Source organism: Falco peregrinus, chromosome 3, assembly GCF_023634155.1.
Source record: "Falco peregrinus isolate bFalPer1 chromosome 3, bFalPer1.pri, whole genome shotgun sequence".
Taxonomy (NCBI): Eukaryota; Metazoa; Chordata; class Aves; order Falconiformes; family Falconidae; genus Falco; species Falco peregrinus.
In genome coordinates, this window is record NC_073723.1 from 76,493,530 (window position 1) to 76,508,566 (window position 15,037).

Below are 15,037 nucleotides of genomic sequence, written 5' to 3' on the forward strand. Positions count from 1 at the left end.
ATTGGCATGGTGCTGTCTCTTTTGCTGCAAACTAATGCCTCTCTTTATTAAACACGCTAAAAACTGGAATGTGGGTGAGTGACATTTTCTTTATTTACTTACAGTTTTAATGAACAAAAATGTAGCTTGTTATAATTTATAGGATTTGCATGGTGTTAGTTTTGATTAGGTGCAGGGGGATGCATCGCCGCTTTTATTAACGTTAACTACTGCACAGTTGTTGCTACCCAGAAATTCTTAAGAGTGCAAATGAACACAGAAGACCTTGGCTGCATCTCATCAAGCAAAGCAGATAATCTTTTCAGTCAGTACCTGGCCACAGCCTTCTGACTGAAGAACTCACATCATGTATATAGGGTGACTTTGAATGACTTGGCTGCTGAAAAATTTGATGTGAAGCTGTACAGCAACATTTTTGCAAAGTGACAGTAACTTCTCACTACAAATTCAAGAATCTCTGATTTTTAGAAATGGTGGGCTTGTGTTGCCAGCATAAGGCTGTGAGCACCACTGCCAGACCCACGCAGCAAACACACTGAGATTGCCAGCACAGAAAGATTTATCTATCCACAGTTTTGGCTAGCTGTGGAAAAGCTGAGATAGTCTCAGGTATGTTATTCAAAGAGAAATCCCAGAAGTCACTTCTTGTTGCTATAGGTTTTCATTTAGATTAATTATATTCATGTCATAGCCTTTATGAGACTGACTTGATTTCCCCCCTTTGTCTTATTTACAAAGCTTCCCTTTCTTTCTATTTCTTCATTTGTTACTGTCTAAAAGGGCCTTGTAAAAACCACACGCACACAAAAAAAAAAATCTGAGCACTATCAGCATAACAAATTTCTCAGACTTGCCTGTCAAGGTCTAACATTAACTCCTTTCGCTTACATGACAGCTGGCAGGTAGATGTCTCTTTGTTGTTTAAAAGGGAGTTTGCTTTATGTTTCTCCCTGGCCTTTCACTTTTATGCAAAATTTTCTTATTTTCTTATGCTATTAATATTTTCTATGAATTTGAGGGAAGCCAGAAATTGCTCCTCTTTAATTTCCTTTTCACAAACCCCCTGATTCTTTGTTGTGTACTATAAATACTGTCTGGCTGTTTCCAGTGCTCTACCCAGGTATTTCAGCAAGCTGAAGAACTGACCGAGTGCTGCTGCCTGCCAGTCAGGTGCTGTAGGATGTGTCCATGTGCATGGAGGCAAAATGAGAGACATCCTGGCAGTCAAGTGTGCATGTTCACTTTGCCAAGTGTCAACTCCAATTACAGAGTGCTACCTCCCAACGTTTTAAAAAATGCAGCCCCTTCTAAAATTACACAGAATACTTTTTAATTGTAGGAAAACTCTCTTTCTTTTAATTTTTTATAAAGTCAAGCATAAAACATTTAAATGAAAACTTTTAAAGGGTATAGCTTGAAATGCTAGAAGCTTTGGAGTGTTGCTGCTGCATATCTGACTCTAAACCCTAACCTGTAAATTGGCACAAGTTTTATTGTGCAGTAATTTAATCTCATTTCCATTATCTATCTATCTTATCAGACTCAAGGTGATTATTCCTCTTTTCGGGTAGGCAGTATAGCTCTTCACTATTAAAAACCACAGACTTGAATCAAACTCTGAAGTCATTAGATAGAGTCCAAGAAAGTTCTAATGACCCTTACTAATGCCACTGGTCTTGGGACTCAGCTCTTGTTATAAATGGTACAGTCTTTTTCTATCCAGAAATTGATAACGTACAAAATTAAAAATGTTTTTGATAGTGAATATTTAGTGGGAAGAAGGTTCAGGACACCTTCACACAGTGCTCTGGAATCCAGTTCACCAGGTTTAATGCAGTCCACTGAGATTAAATATTTTTCTGTGGTAGTTAATCTGCCATCAGACTAGAAGCACTAAGGGAACCTCTGCTGTGGAAGACTCAGTGAACTCTGTGTATATAGCAGTCCTGAGCAGTATGATTCCTGTTTTGAATTCCCTGTTTTGAATTAGGGCTTTGGATGCTGTGCTGCAACCCTATAAGCACTAACTTTCAGGGTTTATCACTTGCCAGTGTGCTTGTTCACAACACCAACGGGAGAAAGCAGTTTCTTTCCAGCCAGACTTGAGGCAAGCAGAAGATCTGGACAGAGTTTAGTTCCCTATAAGCTTAATCTCCCCAACTTCTGTCTGTGATTTGTTCCTATTAGTTTAAATTACTTCTTGATGAGTTGATTTCTGTGGCTTCTTCCTTAATTCTGCCCATGGGTTACAGGAAAGGGCCTGTGGGGATATTTGGAAATGACACTGCCTCTAAGTGCCAGAAGCCCGAGATGCCGCACTGCCTCATGTTGAAATGCCCATGGGAGCCGAGCCTTTGCGCCAGCAGTAAATGAAGTTGTCTGAAGCTTCACCAGCAAGTCAGACCGCTCCTTCTCTTAAGCAGCTTTATACATTGTTTTGCTGATCTAGTCAGCTAAGGTTAAATGTCACAATCAGTGGAAAATCGGGGTGGAGATCAGCACTTACGTAACAGCTCTTCTTCACCAGCTTTCAAACATCTCCTCTGCACAAAACAGCAGGGCAACCAAGAGGGTTTTCTATCAAAGCCTACTTTGAAATACTTCTGAAGATTCTCTGATTACGTGAAAATATGCCAAAGATTTACCATGTACTTAGAAACTCAAAACTCACATGTGCTTTTCTAAATGCATTTACAAAATGTGAGTCATGGGAGGTCTTCCTTTTCAGAGGTGCTCGAGGGTTAAATGTGAAATCCATGGGAAATATGGGTGTTCAAATATTTGGAACTGTCCTGGTTTTGGCTGGGACAGAGTTAATTTTCTTCCTAGTAGCTGGTGTAGTGCTGTGTTTTGGGTTTAGGATGAGAATAATGTTGGTAACACACTGATGTTTTAGTAGTTCCTGAGCAGTCCTTACATCAAGTGAAGGACTTTTCAGCTTCTCAGCCCACCCCACCAGCGAGAAGGCTGGGGGTGCACAAGAAGCGGGGAGGGGACACAGCTGGGGCAGCTGACCCCAACTGACCAAAGGGATATCCCATACCATACATCATGCTCAGCAGTAAAACTGGGGGCAGTTAGCCAGGGGGTGGCAGCCTGCTGCTTCAGGACTGGTCAGTGGGTGGTGAGCTATTGCGTTGTGCATCGCTTGTTTTGTATATCCTTTTATCATTATTATTATTTCCCCTTCCTTCTCTGCCCTATTAAACTCTCCTTATCTCAACCCTTTTTTTACCTTTTTTCCAATGCCTGCCCACCTCCCCACCATCACACTGTGGGGGGAGTGAGCAAACAGCTGTGTGGTGTTTAGCTGCCTGCTAGTTTAAACCACAACAGGAACCCAGGACCTTCCCTTTTCTGTTCTTATAACTACTTGGTCAAGCCCAGGTGCCTCTCCCCCTTCTCTGGTGTGATTTATTTCACTGCGCTGGAGAATTATATAAGCATACTAATACTCTGTGGTTTCTTTGTACCAGTTCAGTTTTACCTAATAGATTGCTTACAGGTGTGTGAAACACTGGCTGCTGGTCAGGGTATCATACCTAACTTACTGCTCATAGCTGATGGCATACATTACTGTCATACATAAAGTAAGACTCCTAAGCAATATTTCTAAATTCATGAATCATAACTGCAGTGACTTTCAGAATTCAGAAGAAAAGAAGAATTTCAGGTAGTTGAGACTCCATCAAAGTTCTAATTTTTTTTTTATTTATGTTTTAATTGCAGGCTACTAGAAATCACTTTGTAAAAGGCCGAAATTAAAAATACAAGCAATAATCACTTAGTTAAGGCTTCTAGTATCAAGACAGAGGTAATCTCTTCTTACACTGTTTTCCCAAACTTTAAGAAAAAAGATTAACAGCTAGCTCTTACGTCAAATCCTCTGTGTGCACAGAATAAGAATTTTTACTGTAGTGAACTATCTGCTATAGCTTGGAACCCATCTGCAAGCACAGAAAAGACTGTCAAAACTCACTAAGAACAGGATTATTTTAAATTATCAAAGGTGATCTTTGTTTTCCCCACCACCCATTTGCACTTCAGAAACCAAGGGTGAAGTATCTTCCAAGTGAAAGCTCTTGTGTTTGGAAATGAATATTTTTATGTGGAAGAATCTATATAGCAAAAATTTCTCATGAAAATCACTATCACAATACCTCAGTGTGCTACCAGAAGTGGCAAAACTGGTCAACAGCATCAAATATACTTCAGCTTTGTGTTTGAAGAGAAATGTCAAATGTATCATCTCAACAGATAATAATTATCTTAAAAATAAAAAATAATTCTGAGCCATATATTGAAAATAAGGAAGCTCAACAAGTAACTCATCACATATTTGTTTCATATTGTTTTTTAGTCTGCACAAAAGATTCTGAATTTTTCAGGCTGAACAATCAAATGATAATGGAAAGCTTTTAAGGAAGGGAAATGGGATGAGAAACATTATTGCATATTTAGGTACATATTTATGTCTGCAAAGCTGTTTCAAAGAAAGAGAGAATTAAATTTTTGACATAGTTGCCAGCTTGTTAAAGCTGAACTGCTGGGAATGTTTTTGGGTAGCTTGTGATAACAGGTATAAACTGTAAGCTTCATGGTTATAAGCAACACATACGTGGATATGTTGCATCTATTATGCAGTACAGAAATCTTCTCTGCCCTTCTGTGGGTGGATATACGAAACATTTTGGATTTTGTAACTGTAAAAAGCTGTTTGCCATTTAAAGTCAGTATCACTAAGCCTCAACCAGCAAGATTATGACTCTCCAATCCACATTAATAATTCAGTGTGAAATATCTTCCTGACACTTGTAGCCCTGTCAGAGATCGAAAGTGTTTATATTTTCTGGATACATTATATTAAAAGCAAAACCCATTAGTATGCTGCATGCATTTACAAATTCTAGTCATAGTGGATGTGCTATGATATGAAACCTATCATTTTAAACCCAGCCCTGCATAATCACTCATGTTGATTTCTGTGCACAGTACTGATTTGTAACAGGCATCTCATGATAAAACTGCCCTGCCTGGGCAGGCGATACAGCTGAGGACAAGCAGTAGAACCTGAATCCCAAACCATATTCACTTCTGGTCTCCATGTGGGAAACGTGGTTCTTCAAACACATTGGATTTGGCCCCTCTTGTTAAAATAACTTTTGGTTTTGTGTTTCCTTCAGTTTTCCTCCCATCTCCATGCATTGCCCCCTGCCTGAGTCTTAGGGTGACAAGGGGTGCACACAAATGTCTTTCCACTGAAATCTGCTTTAGTCGGAATGACTTAATGAGAGATGGTCTAGTTTGTCAAACTCATGCATGTCATATTTGCAGCACAATCAGCTTCTCAAAAGCAGAGGCTTATGTGATCAAGTCTTCCTTTGAACTTCTGGATTCTCGTTAGCAACACAAAGCTTTGTCATGCTGTTGCAATAAATCATATTTTAATAACTGTTAAACCCTTTGAACATAAAGTTTAATAGTAACACTTGAAGGAATTAAATACTTTCATCGAGTGTCAGTGCTTATGGCCTAAACCCGTTAGATGCTCACCACCTGCTGCCTAAGGTGGGGACTGGAGTTTGCCTTGGAACCAGAGCTGATTACATCAAACACTGAACAAATGCATTCGGTAATAGCAGAAAAAAGGGTTTATGTCCCAGAGTTTAGAATTTAAAAACACAGGCCTAAAAAGGAGTGTGGAAATGGGGCAGAACGCACCAGCTGTGCCACTGAGAGATTCCTTTCTCATGTCATGATAGCTGCTATTTTTTTAAGGGATGGGGCTCTGGTGGGCAAGGATTAGCCAAGTTTAAAGAAAACTAGAAAAGAACATGTGCTGCAAATAGACTGGAGAAGAAGGGGGTAGGACATACAGACTGAAGTTACTAAGAAATGGTTAGCCTTAGTGGAATGGGAAGGCAAAAAGGGCAGAGAACTGAGACCCATCCTGCTGGCTGCATGGCTAGTCCCACCAAATCAGCATGGTACCTGTGTTTCTGCTCAAGCTGTTTGCTCTGCTGGCTCAGAATTCTTCTCAGACTGCTGATCGGGGTTTCATTAGAAATGTTGGCCCTCATGGGGGAAGGATTAAGCAGTATGGCTGTGCGCTGCATGGCCGTACTCTCTTGGAAGTGGTTGACCACAATGGCCTGGAGGATGCAGAGGTTTATAGGGTTATGACCATGCCAGGGCTGCATCTTTCCCACTGCACCCTGCAGTGGTGTGAGGGGTTGCTTCCCTGTCTCCCTCATGTTCCCTTCCTAAAATGCTTCTCCGTAGCTACTGAGGTGGCAATAAGCACCTAATGGGTGCCATTAGTCACAGCCCTGACAGCATTGGGGGACACATGGCGAGCCAGCGAGCAGGGACAGCTCCGCTGTGTCTCTCAGTGATTCTTCTGCTAGTAAGTTATTGAGGAGCAATTCCCAAGTCCCACCGAAGCCCATGGCAACGCTCTTGCCAACCTACTTCAGAGCTCGAGTTAGTCCTTTGAGTGCTGAAGCATCTTCCATGATTTTAATCAATAGCCTTCTTCCACTTAAGCCACCAAAACTGTGTTTTCATGCTTGCCTCTGCTACAACTGAAGTATCATTGCTGAAGGTTTGTGGATTAAAGGACTCTTCCGCCCTCCCTCCCTGCCCCCAGTGGAAAATCGCCACAGACCAACAAACTAAACAGCTTACAATGATCAGCCCTAATTCTGAGGAGAAATGCGACTATTTTTATTACTAAAGACAACAACCCACGTGCAAAACAGAATATCAGATGTCAGTGAAAAAATAACCATTTTTTTTCTTCTGTATATATATTGTTTTGCTGTTGTTTAAATGCGCACAGGGATAAACTAGACGTAATCTTGACTTTTGCCACACATGCTCTAGCAGCTTTTTGTAACTGGTAGGCTCAAAGGGACATACAAAAAGTGGATTTCTTGTAACCAATTGCCAACATGTGGTGAATTAGATAGTTTTCCTTATAGTCAATAAATAACTGCTTACAGTCAGTAAGCAACTGCATTAGTTTCTGATACTGCACATCTTTTCAGATCAACCAGTTAACTAATCAGACTGGAGCAGTGTGTGCACACATCAGGTTGTCTCTGGAATGAGCAAAATAGTCTTTATTTTATTGTTCCATGACAGAACATGAAAAAGAATATAGCAGGGTGAAAACTCATTTTGTGTATACAGAACAAATGAGAAAGGTTATGTCACACCTAAATGTGTAGCAAGTGTGATTTGGGCTGCGATGAGCTAGTAATGCTTTTCCTAACATACAACCACAAAGGCAAGGCTGTGCCTGTGCTGACCTCTGTGCAATCATTTGATGGCTGTAGCATTAATTTCCACTAATGCTTTCAGTGTCAGTGGAGGATTGGAGCAGTATCTGACTTTCTGCTGGCAAAAATTCTGCTTGAGAGCAAAACCTCTCCATTCTAAGACCTTTCTTGCGGTACATACTACGTTATGTTTGTTTAAAATATTCTGCATACTTCATGTTACACAATTCCAAACTGCTTAACTCTTTAATACAATATCCAACCATGTCCATAAGCTCTGATTCATAGTTTTCATTAATTTATTCCTAAGGCTACTACAAGGAAGGGGCAACCTCTCTTGCTCATACAGTCCAATACTGCAATCCCATTGCTGTTCTACAGAGCTGCAAGAGGACAACGCAACCCCTTTATAGATAAGTATATTGTTTTTATAGTTGTTTGCAAAGCATTTGTGTGGAGTCTATTTGTTGTTGTTTCTTGTAGTGCTTTTGAATAGTTGTTAGAGAGAAAAAAATATTGTCCCAGTGCAGTGAAGACATTAAAAAAAAACTTTTCCTATTTTGTAAATTTTCCAAGAAATGGCAGTGTTACATGTTAACATTTACAAATCAAGAAACTTACTAACTAGATTACCTGGAGGCATTATTTCACTCTGCTAAAACTTGGGAAAAGCAAGTTAAATTGCTCTGTTTCTGCTACCGAACCTCCATTAAGGAAAGAACCTGCAAAACTCTGTGTGCGTGTGTGCATGGCTGGGGGGTTAATGCATGCAGTTTATGTGCCTGGTGCACGTGCACAACGATCTTTTCACTAACAGCATTTTAAGACTTTACACTTTTGTTAACACGACTTTCTAGGCATATCCGTCCACTAATGTATATTACTTAATTTATGTATGGACTGATCCCCTGGCTTCACTTAATAACCAAAGAAGAGGAAAAGTTACTCTGTAACTGTGCATCTGCCATGTGCAGATGGAAAAACTGTTTCATGGGGAAATTCCATGAAAACTCCAGTTTTTACCTCAGACATAGAGTCAGCAGTAAACGTAGTTAGTTTTCACAAGTTATTCTAATTTCCAAACACAAAAAGTTCTATACTGACACACAGTAACCTTAATGCTTCTTGTTATTTAGAACATTCCAGTCAGCCTTTATGATGGACGAAGATGTACTAAGCCCTGAATTGTAAATTTGTAGTTCCCCAATGATCAGTGATCATCACCACCTTACATGCAATGTGCAAACAGAGCATGTTCCACATTAGCGCTATCTCCATGCACATGTTGCTTCCAAAGGGCTAATCTTCCAAAATCAGAAGGGAAAAATAAATGCGGAAATTGTGAGGAACCATTTTTACACAGAAATGTGAATGGAATATAAAACCTTAAGATGAACTTAGTGTAAGATCAGAAGGCTGCATTCTGTCAAGAAAAGGCAGTTTTGGTAGGGAAAACTAGCCTTTGTTCAATAAGGAAAACAACTATTTGACATAAACAGCATATAAAAATGGTCAGGGAACTATGGATAGCAATCAATATAAATAAATTGCTCTGGAAATTGATAACAGGAAGCTAGAAATATGAGGGAAAATCCATGGCAGATATTTTCTATATATATCTGCAGTAAAAAAAAAAAAAAAAAAGTCACAGTGATGGCATAGGCCCTTCTAAATTGCAATGTGTAGATTAATAAAATTTAAAAAATGGTATTTGGTGCAAGGTTCTGGTTTAAAAAAAGAAGTGACTTCAGGAACATCAGCTAAAAACATTCTCCCACTTGATGACAACTGTTCATTTTCACCATAGGTGCCCTATTCATCTGGAAGGAAGCACGTACGGTAAGGTTCATTTGGTAATCTGTCTTGACAAGATCATTGGCTAGGCCAAAATGTACTGCTGCATCCAGGAATGAGATGCAGTACTCTATACCTGTCCTGATCATGAATACAGAGTTAGGGACAAACATATTCTTATAGCTTTATAGAAATATTCCTTAGAACCTTGAAGGCAGAGCTATATGTTTAAGTCGGGCAAAACCTCCTAATATATAAAATAGGGAGCATATTAGTGTGCTGTTTCATGTCAGGCTTATTTTTTAGTTTTCTGCATAGCTTTTATTCAGTACTGCCTTGTAAGTGAAAATCTTTACAGTTCAATTTGGGCTGAAGTTTGTTCTTGGTAGTTTCCCATTTCACTGATGATCAATGGATAGCATTTCAAGCAATCTAACTGAAGAGTCTGCCTCACCAGAATTTGGGTGCAGATCCATCCTAACACACGCATTTTATTTTAGTATTGGACTAGGGGGTCCTTTGACGCTCTGCAGACTGCGAATGATGAGTAGAAAAAACTCAGCGCAAATAGTAGATCAGGGATTTCTGTTTTTTTTCAATAAAAATAACAAAACAAAATCCAATACACCCACCCACACACCCACTATTCATTTGCCAATGATTTTTTCCTGTATGTGTGTGGTTAGTTTATTCTACAATGCAAGAGCTTTTACATGAATGGCTACCAGTCTCTCTACACCTGATGACCAGCCCCTATCACTCCTTAGGCTTTTGGAGTCCTATACATTGACCATATGGCATCTACGGCCAGTAGAGCTGTGTAAGTGTGGTGAAAAAGTACCATGCACCAAATGCAAGGTGTGAGCATGTGACTTCCACTACCTATTAGGAGCAGCATCTAAAGGAAGTGAGGAAAATTTGAGCATTGAATTTGAAAAGTTTAGGGAAAAGAGATTTCCCTGAGCTATCCCCGTTTCCGCAGCGCGCCCCAAAGGCGGGGATGCGGGCAGAAGCACGCCTGCTGCCGTGCGCCCACACCCGACGGCCTCGTCCTTCGGGAGGATTCACATGGGACCGGCCCTGCCCGGCTCGGCGGCCCGGGGGACCCGCCTGCGTTGCTGCCTGCGGCGGGAGCGGGCCGGGGCCGGCGCGGCGCCGCTTTCGGACGACCGGCCCGGTGGCGTCCAGCACCCGCCGCCCGGCCCGCTCTGTAGCGCGCCCCGCGCCGCCGCCTCCCTGTGCTCCGGCCCCAGCCACCGGCGGGCCCTGCCTGGCTCGAGCCCCGGCCCCGCCGCCGCTCCCGGGGCTGGGCGGGCAGGCGGGGCGCGGGCACCCCGGGCGGCTGGCGGGGGCGGGAGCGGGAGGAGCGAGGCGGGCCGGGCCGTGCCGTGCTGGCCGCAGTGCCCGCCTGCCGTGCTGCCGGCGGGGAGGTTCGGCGGCCTGCGGAGAGCCGCGCTGCCGTTTCTGTCACTTTCGCTCCCGCGTTCCCGCCTGCAGCCGGGCATGGCCGGCGCGCCGCGGGGGGAGCTGCTCTCCTTCCGCGCCTTCCAGGCCGCCTGCCCCGCCGGGTGCCAGTACGGGTACGGCGGCGACCTGCGCCGCCTCCGGGAGCGCGAGTTCCCCCGGCTCAGAGGTACCGCGGGCCCGGCGCAGCCCAGGGGCGCGGGCAGGCGCGGGCGGGGCCGCGGGGGGCGGCCCGGGGGCGGGGGCGGCTGCGCCGGACCCGGCTCGCCCGGCCCGTGGGCGGGAAACTGCCGGTGCGGGGGGGAGCGGGCGGGGCGGGCGGGGCGGGCGGGAGGCGGCGGCCGCGGCGCAGCCCAGCAGCGTCACGGCGGGGGTGCAGCCGCCCCCTCCTCCCCGCCTCCGGCGCAGCGCCGCGGGGGTGCCGGGGGCTCAGCAGCGGCGTTGACGAACCGCAACAAGTCGTGAAATGAGCTGTGAGGAAGGGGGAGGGAGGGAAGTTAAAATGGTACAACAGGCCTTGTCTAGTGAAGGTTTGTGGCGAGGCAAGTATGTGTAAACTACTTTCGCGGGTTTATATAGGTTTCCCCTCCCCCAGCATCAAACGTTGCGTGAATATATTACTTCAAATCTAATGGTGATGGATACACTACAATAAGCCATTTTACCTGAAGAAGTTGTTAATGTCCATGATATTAGCACTTCAAAGTACTTGGGAAATGAACAAGACTGGAGAGCAGAGTAAATAGTGTGGATCTGGATGTTCTGAAACCGCTCTTTAAACCACACGGGTTCTGTTGAGTTTCGTGCTGCTGTTCTTCTTTGCCATTTGTTTGAATTTCGGTGATCAAATGCAAGAGCAGGCTTTCTCGCACACAGGTGTTTAGTAAAGAATGGAGTTACACTTATTCTCTTAGAAAGATGTGGAAAGCAACTTAATTTCAAGCAGCAGTTTGAGGAACTTCAACAAAGGTTCAGTGACTTAATTTCACAGTCTGGTGTTAGTCCTATTACTTGCATCAGTGGAAGTTTGATAACAAGAGATTGCTTGTTCAGAATTCAGGCCAGATGACGAAAAGTGGGTGTTTTGTAACTGGAACGTTGTTTAGACATTTAGGCAGATGACTTTTCAACACTCCGAGAGCCAGGCTTATTTCTCATGAGGCTCCTCAGTTTTGAAATAAAGCGTATCTGCTAATAAACGATTTCTGGTCAGTCAGTCTGGGTTCCCAAATGGAGATCACTGCAAAGGCAGAGCGTTAGGAGTTTGCCTCCATTTAAAAACGTTTTGGCTAATGTAGGCTACTGAGTTATACTTTGGTCACGCAACCTATTAAAATAAGTTGTGGTTGATAGATAATTCAGAATATTTCCAGAAAAAGATAAATAAAACCAAATACAGGCTATAAAATAGAATCTGTTATAATATTAGCTAGTTGAATTCACATAATAGTCTATGGTAAGGTGACCTCGGTTGCAAATTCCTTTTGCCCTTTGTTTTCCCCTTCAGAATTTTAATGTGCCCATTCATCTTGAAAGCCTGTGACCTCCATGAAGAAGATCAGTGTCCTTAACTGATCACTGTACATACACGTGGTGTCCTGTATGGGATTCTTATCTTAAGAACAGGGCCATATCTCCTCTAGTCAAGAGCTTGTGCGTGCAAGGGATGCCAGTAGTGCCAAATAAAGGGTGTTCAGGGACAGATTCCCAGACAAAGTGTGTAAGGCTGTGTCCCCTGCCTTACACATCTGTGTCTCTTGTATCTGACTAGTTGGACTTGTCCAGGACAGAGGAACTGGCTGATGGTGGAGCAGTATGGATGATAAGCATGTTGCTTGTACTTATTCCTTGGCCTCCCTTTATTTAGCCATGTAGTTGTATCCCCAGTTGCTGAAGGTCTCAGCACACTGCTGTTGTTACATAAATGTCTTTTAAAGCTCTAGGTCTTTGTTGCCTTGCTGAAATAATGCAAAGAAAAGGTGGCTGTACCAGTTGGCAGCAGCAATAGTAAATAAAGGGGCCTTCTCTAAGTGACTTACAAAAAATTAGTGGGTCTTTCAGGCATTTAGCTACTTAAGCATTTTCAGTGAACTGCTAGAACATGGGATGAGGGAGAAGTTTTACATCTCTGGAGGCCTTGGGTCAGCATTATGGGTAAGTCCTGATTGTATGAATGCTGATTCCCTAAGGAACCTGGTAGCTGGTCATAGGGTTGACCTCTGCTGTGTGTCCCCCTACTGCACAAAGGTGCTGCAATTTAATCCCTTCTAGGAAAGAACAGTCTTAACTAGTTCCGCTAGGCAGAAGAGCATGAGCTCTATTTTTAGGTAGGTAACAGTAATGTCTTGCTCTGTCTGTTTATTTGGGGCATGCCTCAAAGATCTTCCCGTCATTAAAATTGGATAAAAATCCAGATTTTGCTGCTCACTTTTTATGTGAACACAATTTTTTTGAGTCCTCTCTAGATATCCATGAATTAAGCCTAATGCTCAATTTTGGAAGTGTCATCTTTGTGTAAGCAGCATGTAATAATAATGGTAATTATTGCATATCAGTGTATTCACTTCTTCCTGATTACTGTTATTTGGTGGCATCCACTAAAGACATCTTGTGCAAATGGTATTCTCTGGGGGAGGCAGAAACCTTTTCTGTGTTATAAACCTTTGCTGGCATGGTACTTGTGCTTCTCTTGCAGTTCTAGTATGAATAGTTGCACAAGTGCCTGTTCAGAAGAAGGTACAACAGATGTATATAGGGGAACACTGGCTACTGGCATACTATAAAAACAGGATTTTTCAAAGGTGGTCTACCTGTTGCCCTGTCAAAATCTGGGATTTCACCCTTGGCTCCATCTGAAGGAAAGTTAGGCTCATAGTGACTGTGTTGGGGAATTACCCTTCAGGTTTTTGGAGGGATAAAAGGAAGTACTTTACTTCCTTGAATCAGCAGGGGTCTGTCTGTTTTGGCACAGAAGCCTTAAATTTTACCTTTTAAGCCAAAGTTTATCTTCATTTTTGTAATTCAAGGGCTGTTAGCTGATGGCTAGAGCAGGCCCTTCTAAAAATATATGTGGAGCCTGTGAAACAGATCCCTGTTTCACAGGCAGCAGAGTATGTGCAATATGTGACCTTGACTTTAATCTTGTGAGCAGTGTACCCTTATCTGCAGTGTAGGATTGTAAATTGTGCTTTAGAAAATGATAAAGAAATCAGCGGGAGTTTATAGGTTCTGTTGTTAAGTAATGGGGATGAATATGCTTCTGTGATGTTTATCATAGCAAAGAAAATATCAGCTTCAGTTTGCATTGTGGTTTGAAAAAAGAAAAAGCTGACATGATTTGTGATGCAGCATTTAATCCCAAGATAACTTTCCAGTTTCAGTTGTGTGCCAGTATTCTCCTCTAAGATAGCTGTGTCCATTTCAGTGGGAGCTTTCCAAGAGCGATAAGCAGTGGATACTCATCCCCCAAATAAAAAACAGTGCGTGTTAGCAATCATGTATGTTTTAAGGGCAGCTGACTATTTTAAGGTAGTCTTTTAACTGAGGTAAGATGCGCTGTCATATTTAATGTCTAATCAATCACCGTTCTGTACTTCAACAGTCATGTGACAAATCATGTGTTAACATAGTAGTATGCATATTTGTGATGTCTGTGTTTACGTACAACAGTAACAATGTAGCTTGCCTGTTAAACAGAGAGGAAAGGCAAACTAAGCTTTGAGTAGGAGAATTGGCCTTTGTTTCTTTGGAAGTCAAATGATGTCCCACGAACAGGTCACCTGTACGAGAGCTTATTCTGTTATTCAGTTAAGGAATGATGCTCGGTCTGACCTTAAACAAAAATAAAACTTTTTACTTATATTGCTGGTTTAATTGTTTGCACTGACTTTTCCAGTAAGTGGGAGAATGGGAAAAGCAGATCTCCTCCATGCACTTTGAGTTAGTCCTTAGTGGCTTGGTTAGCAAAGGTCAACTCTGTCCTCTGAGCGCAGAAAAGCCTATCTGTTTTGTCATGTTTGGGGTAGTTTGGTGTTTTGGCTGAATTTCAGAAGTAGGAAATGCATTTTGGTGTGTCAGCTCAGAGTAATTTTGTTGATAGGTAGCTGATGCTCACATTTTGTGAAACTTGAGAAGAAGAGTGTACTGTGAGCCTGAAAAGTTGTATTCGCTTGTTAATTGCAAATGTAGGCGTAACCTCAGTTTCTCTACTGCTGTGCCAGTTTGCTTGCCTTGTCAAATGAGAAATTCTATCAGCCTTGTATCTGAGATTGGTTTCTTCCTTTAAAAAAATAAAGATTTGGAATAATTTCTGTGGGGTTTTTGTGGGTTTTTTTACATCCACAGAGGTTTTGTTTTGATTGTTTGTTCTGTTTGATCTGGTAGCTGTCTTCTGTTTGTGTTTGTTATGTTTTGCTCATTTCCTAATTATTAATAATTTTTATTTGTGGATGAATATTTTCTTTTAAATCTCTTATTCTTGAAGACTGAGTGTGTGT

The 15,037-nt window shown here is 42.4% G+C and overlaps 1 protein-coding gene across 1 annotated transcript in view; it reads left to right on the forward strand.

Annotated features, from left to right (window-relative positions):
- The first annotated feature begins 10,476 nt into the window (after nt 1-10,476).
- The window catches only part of MOCOS (molybdenum cofactor sulfurase), a 232,778-nt gene continuing 228,217 nt past the window's right edge, over nt 10,477-15,037 (forward strand). The window contains exon 1 of the mRNA XM_055799822.1: nt 10,477-10,710. Within this exon, the coding sequence (XP_055655797.1) occupies nt 10,581-10,710 (130 nt within the window). The 5' untranslated portion in view covers nt 10,477-10,580. The remainder of the gene's footprint in view (nt 10,711-15,037) is intronic.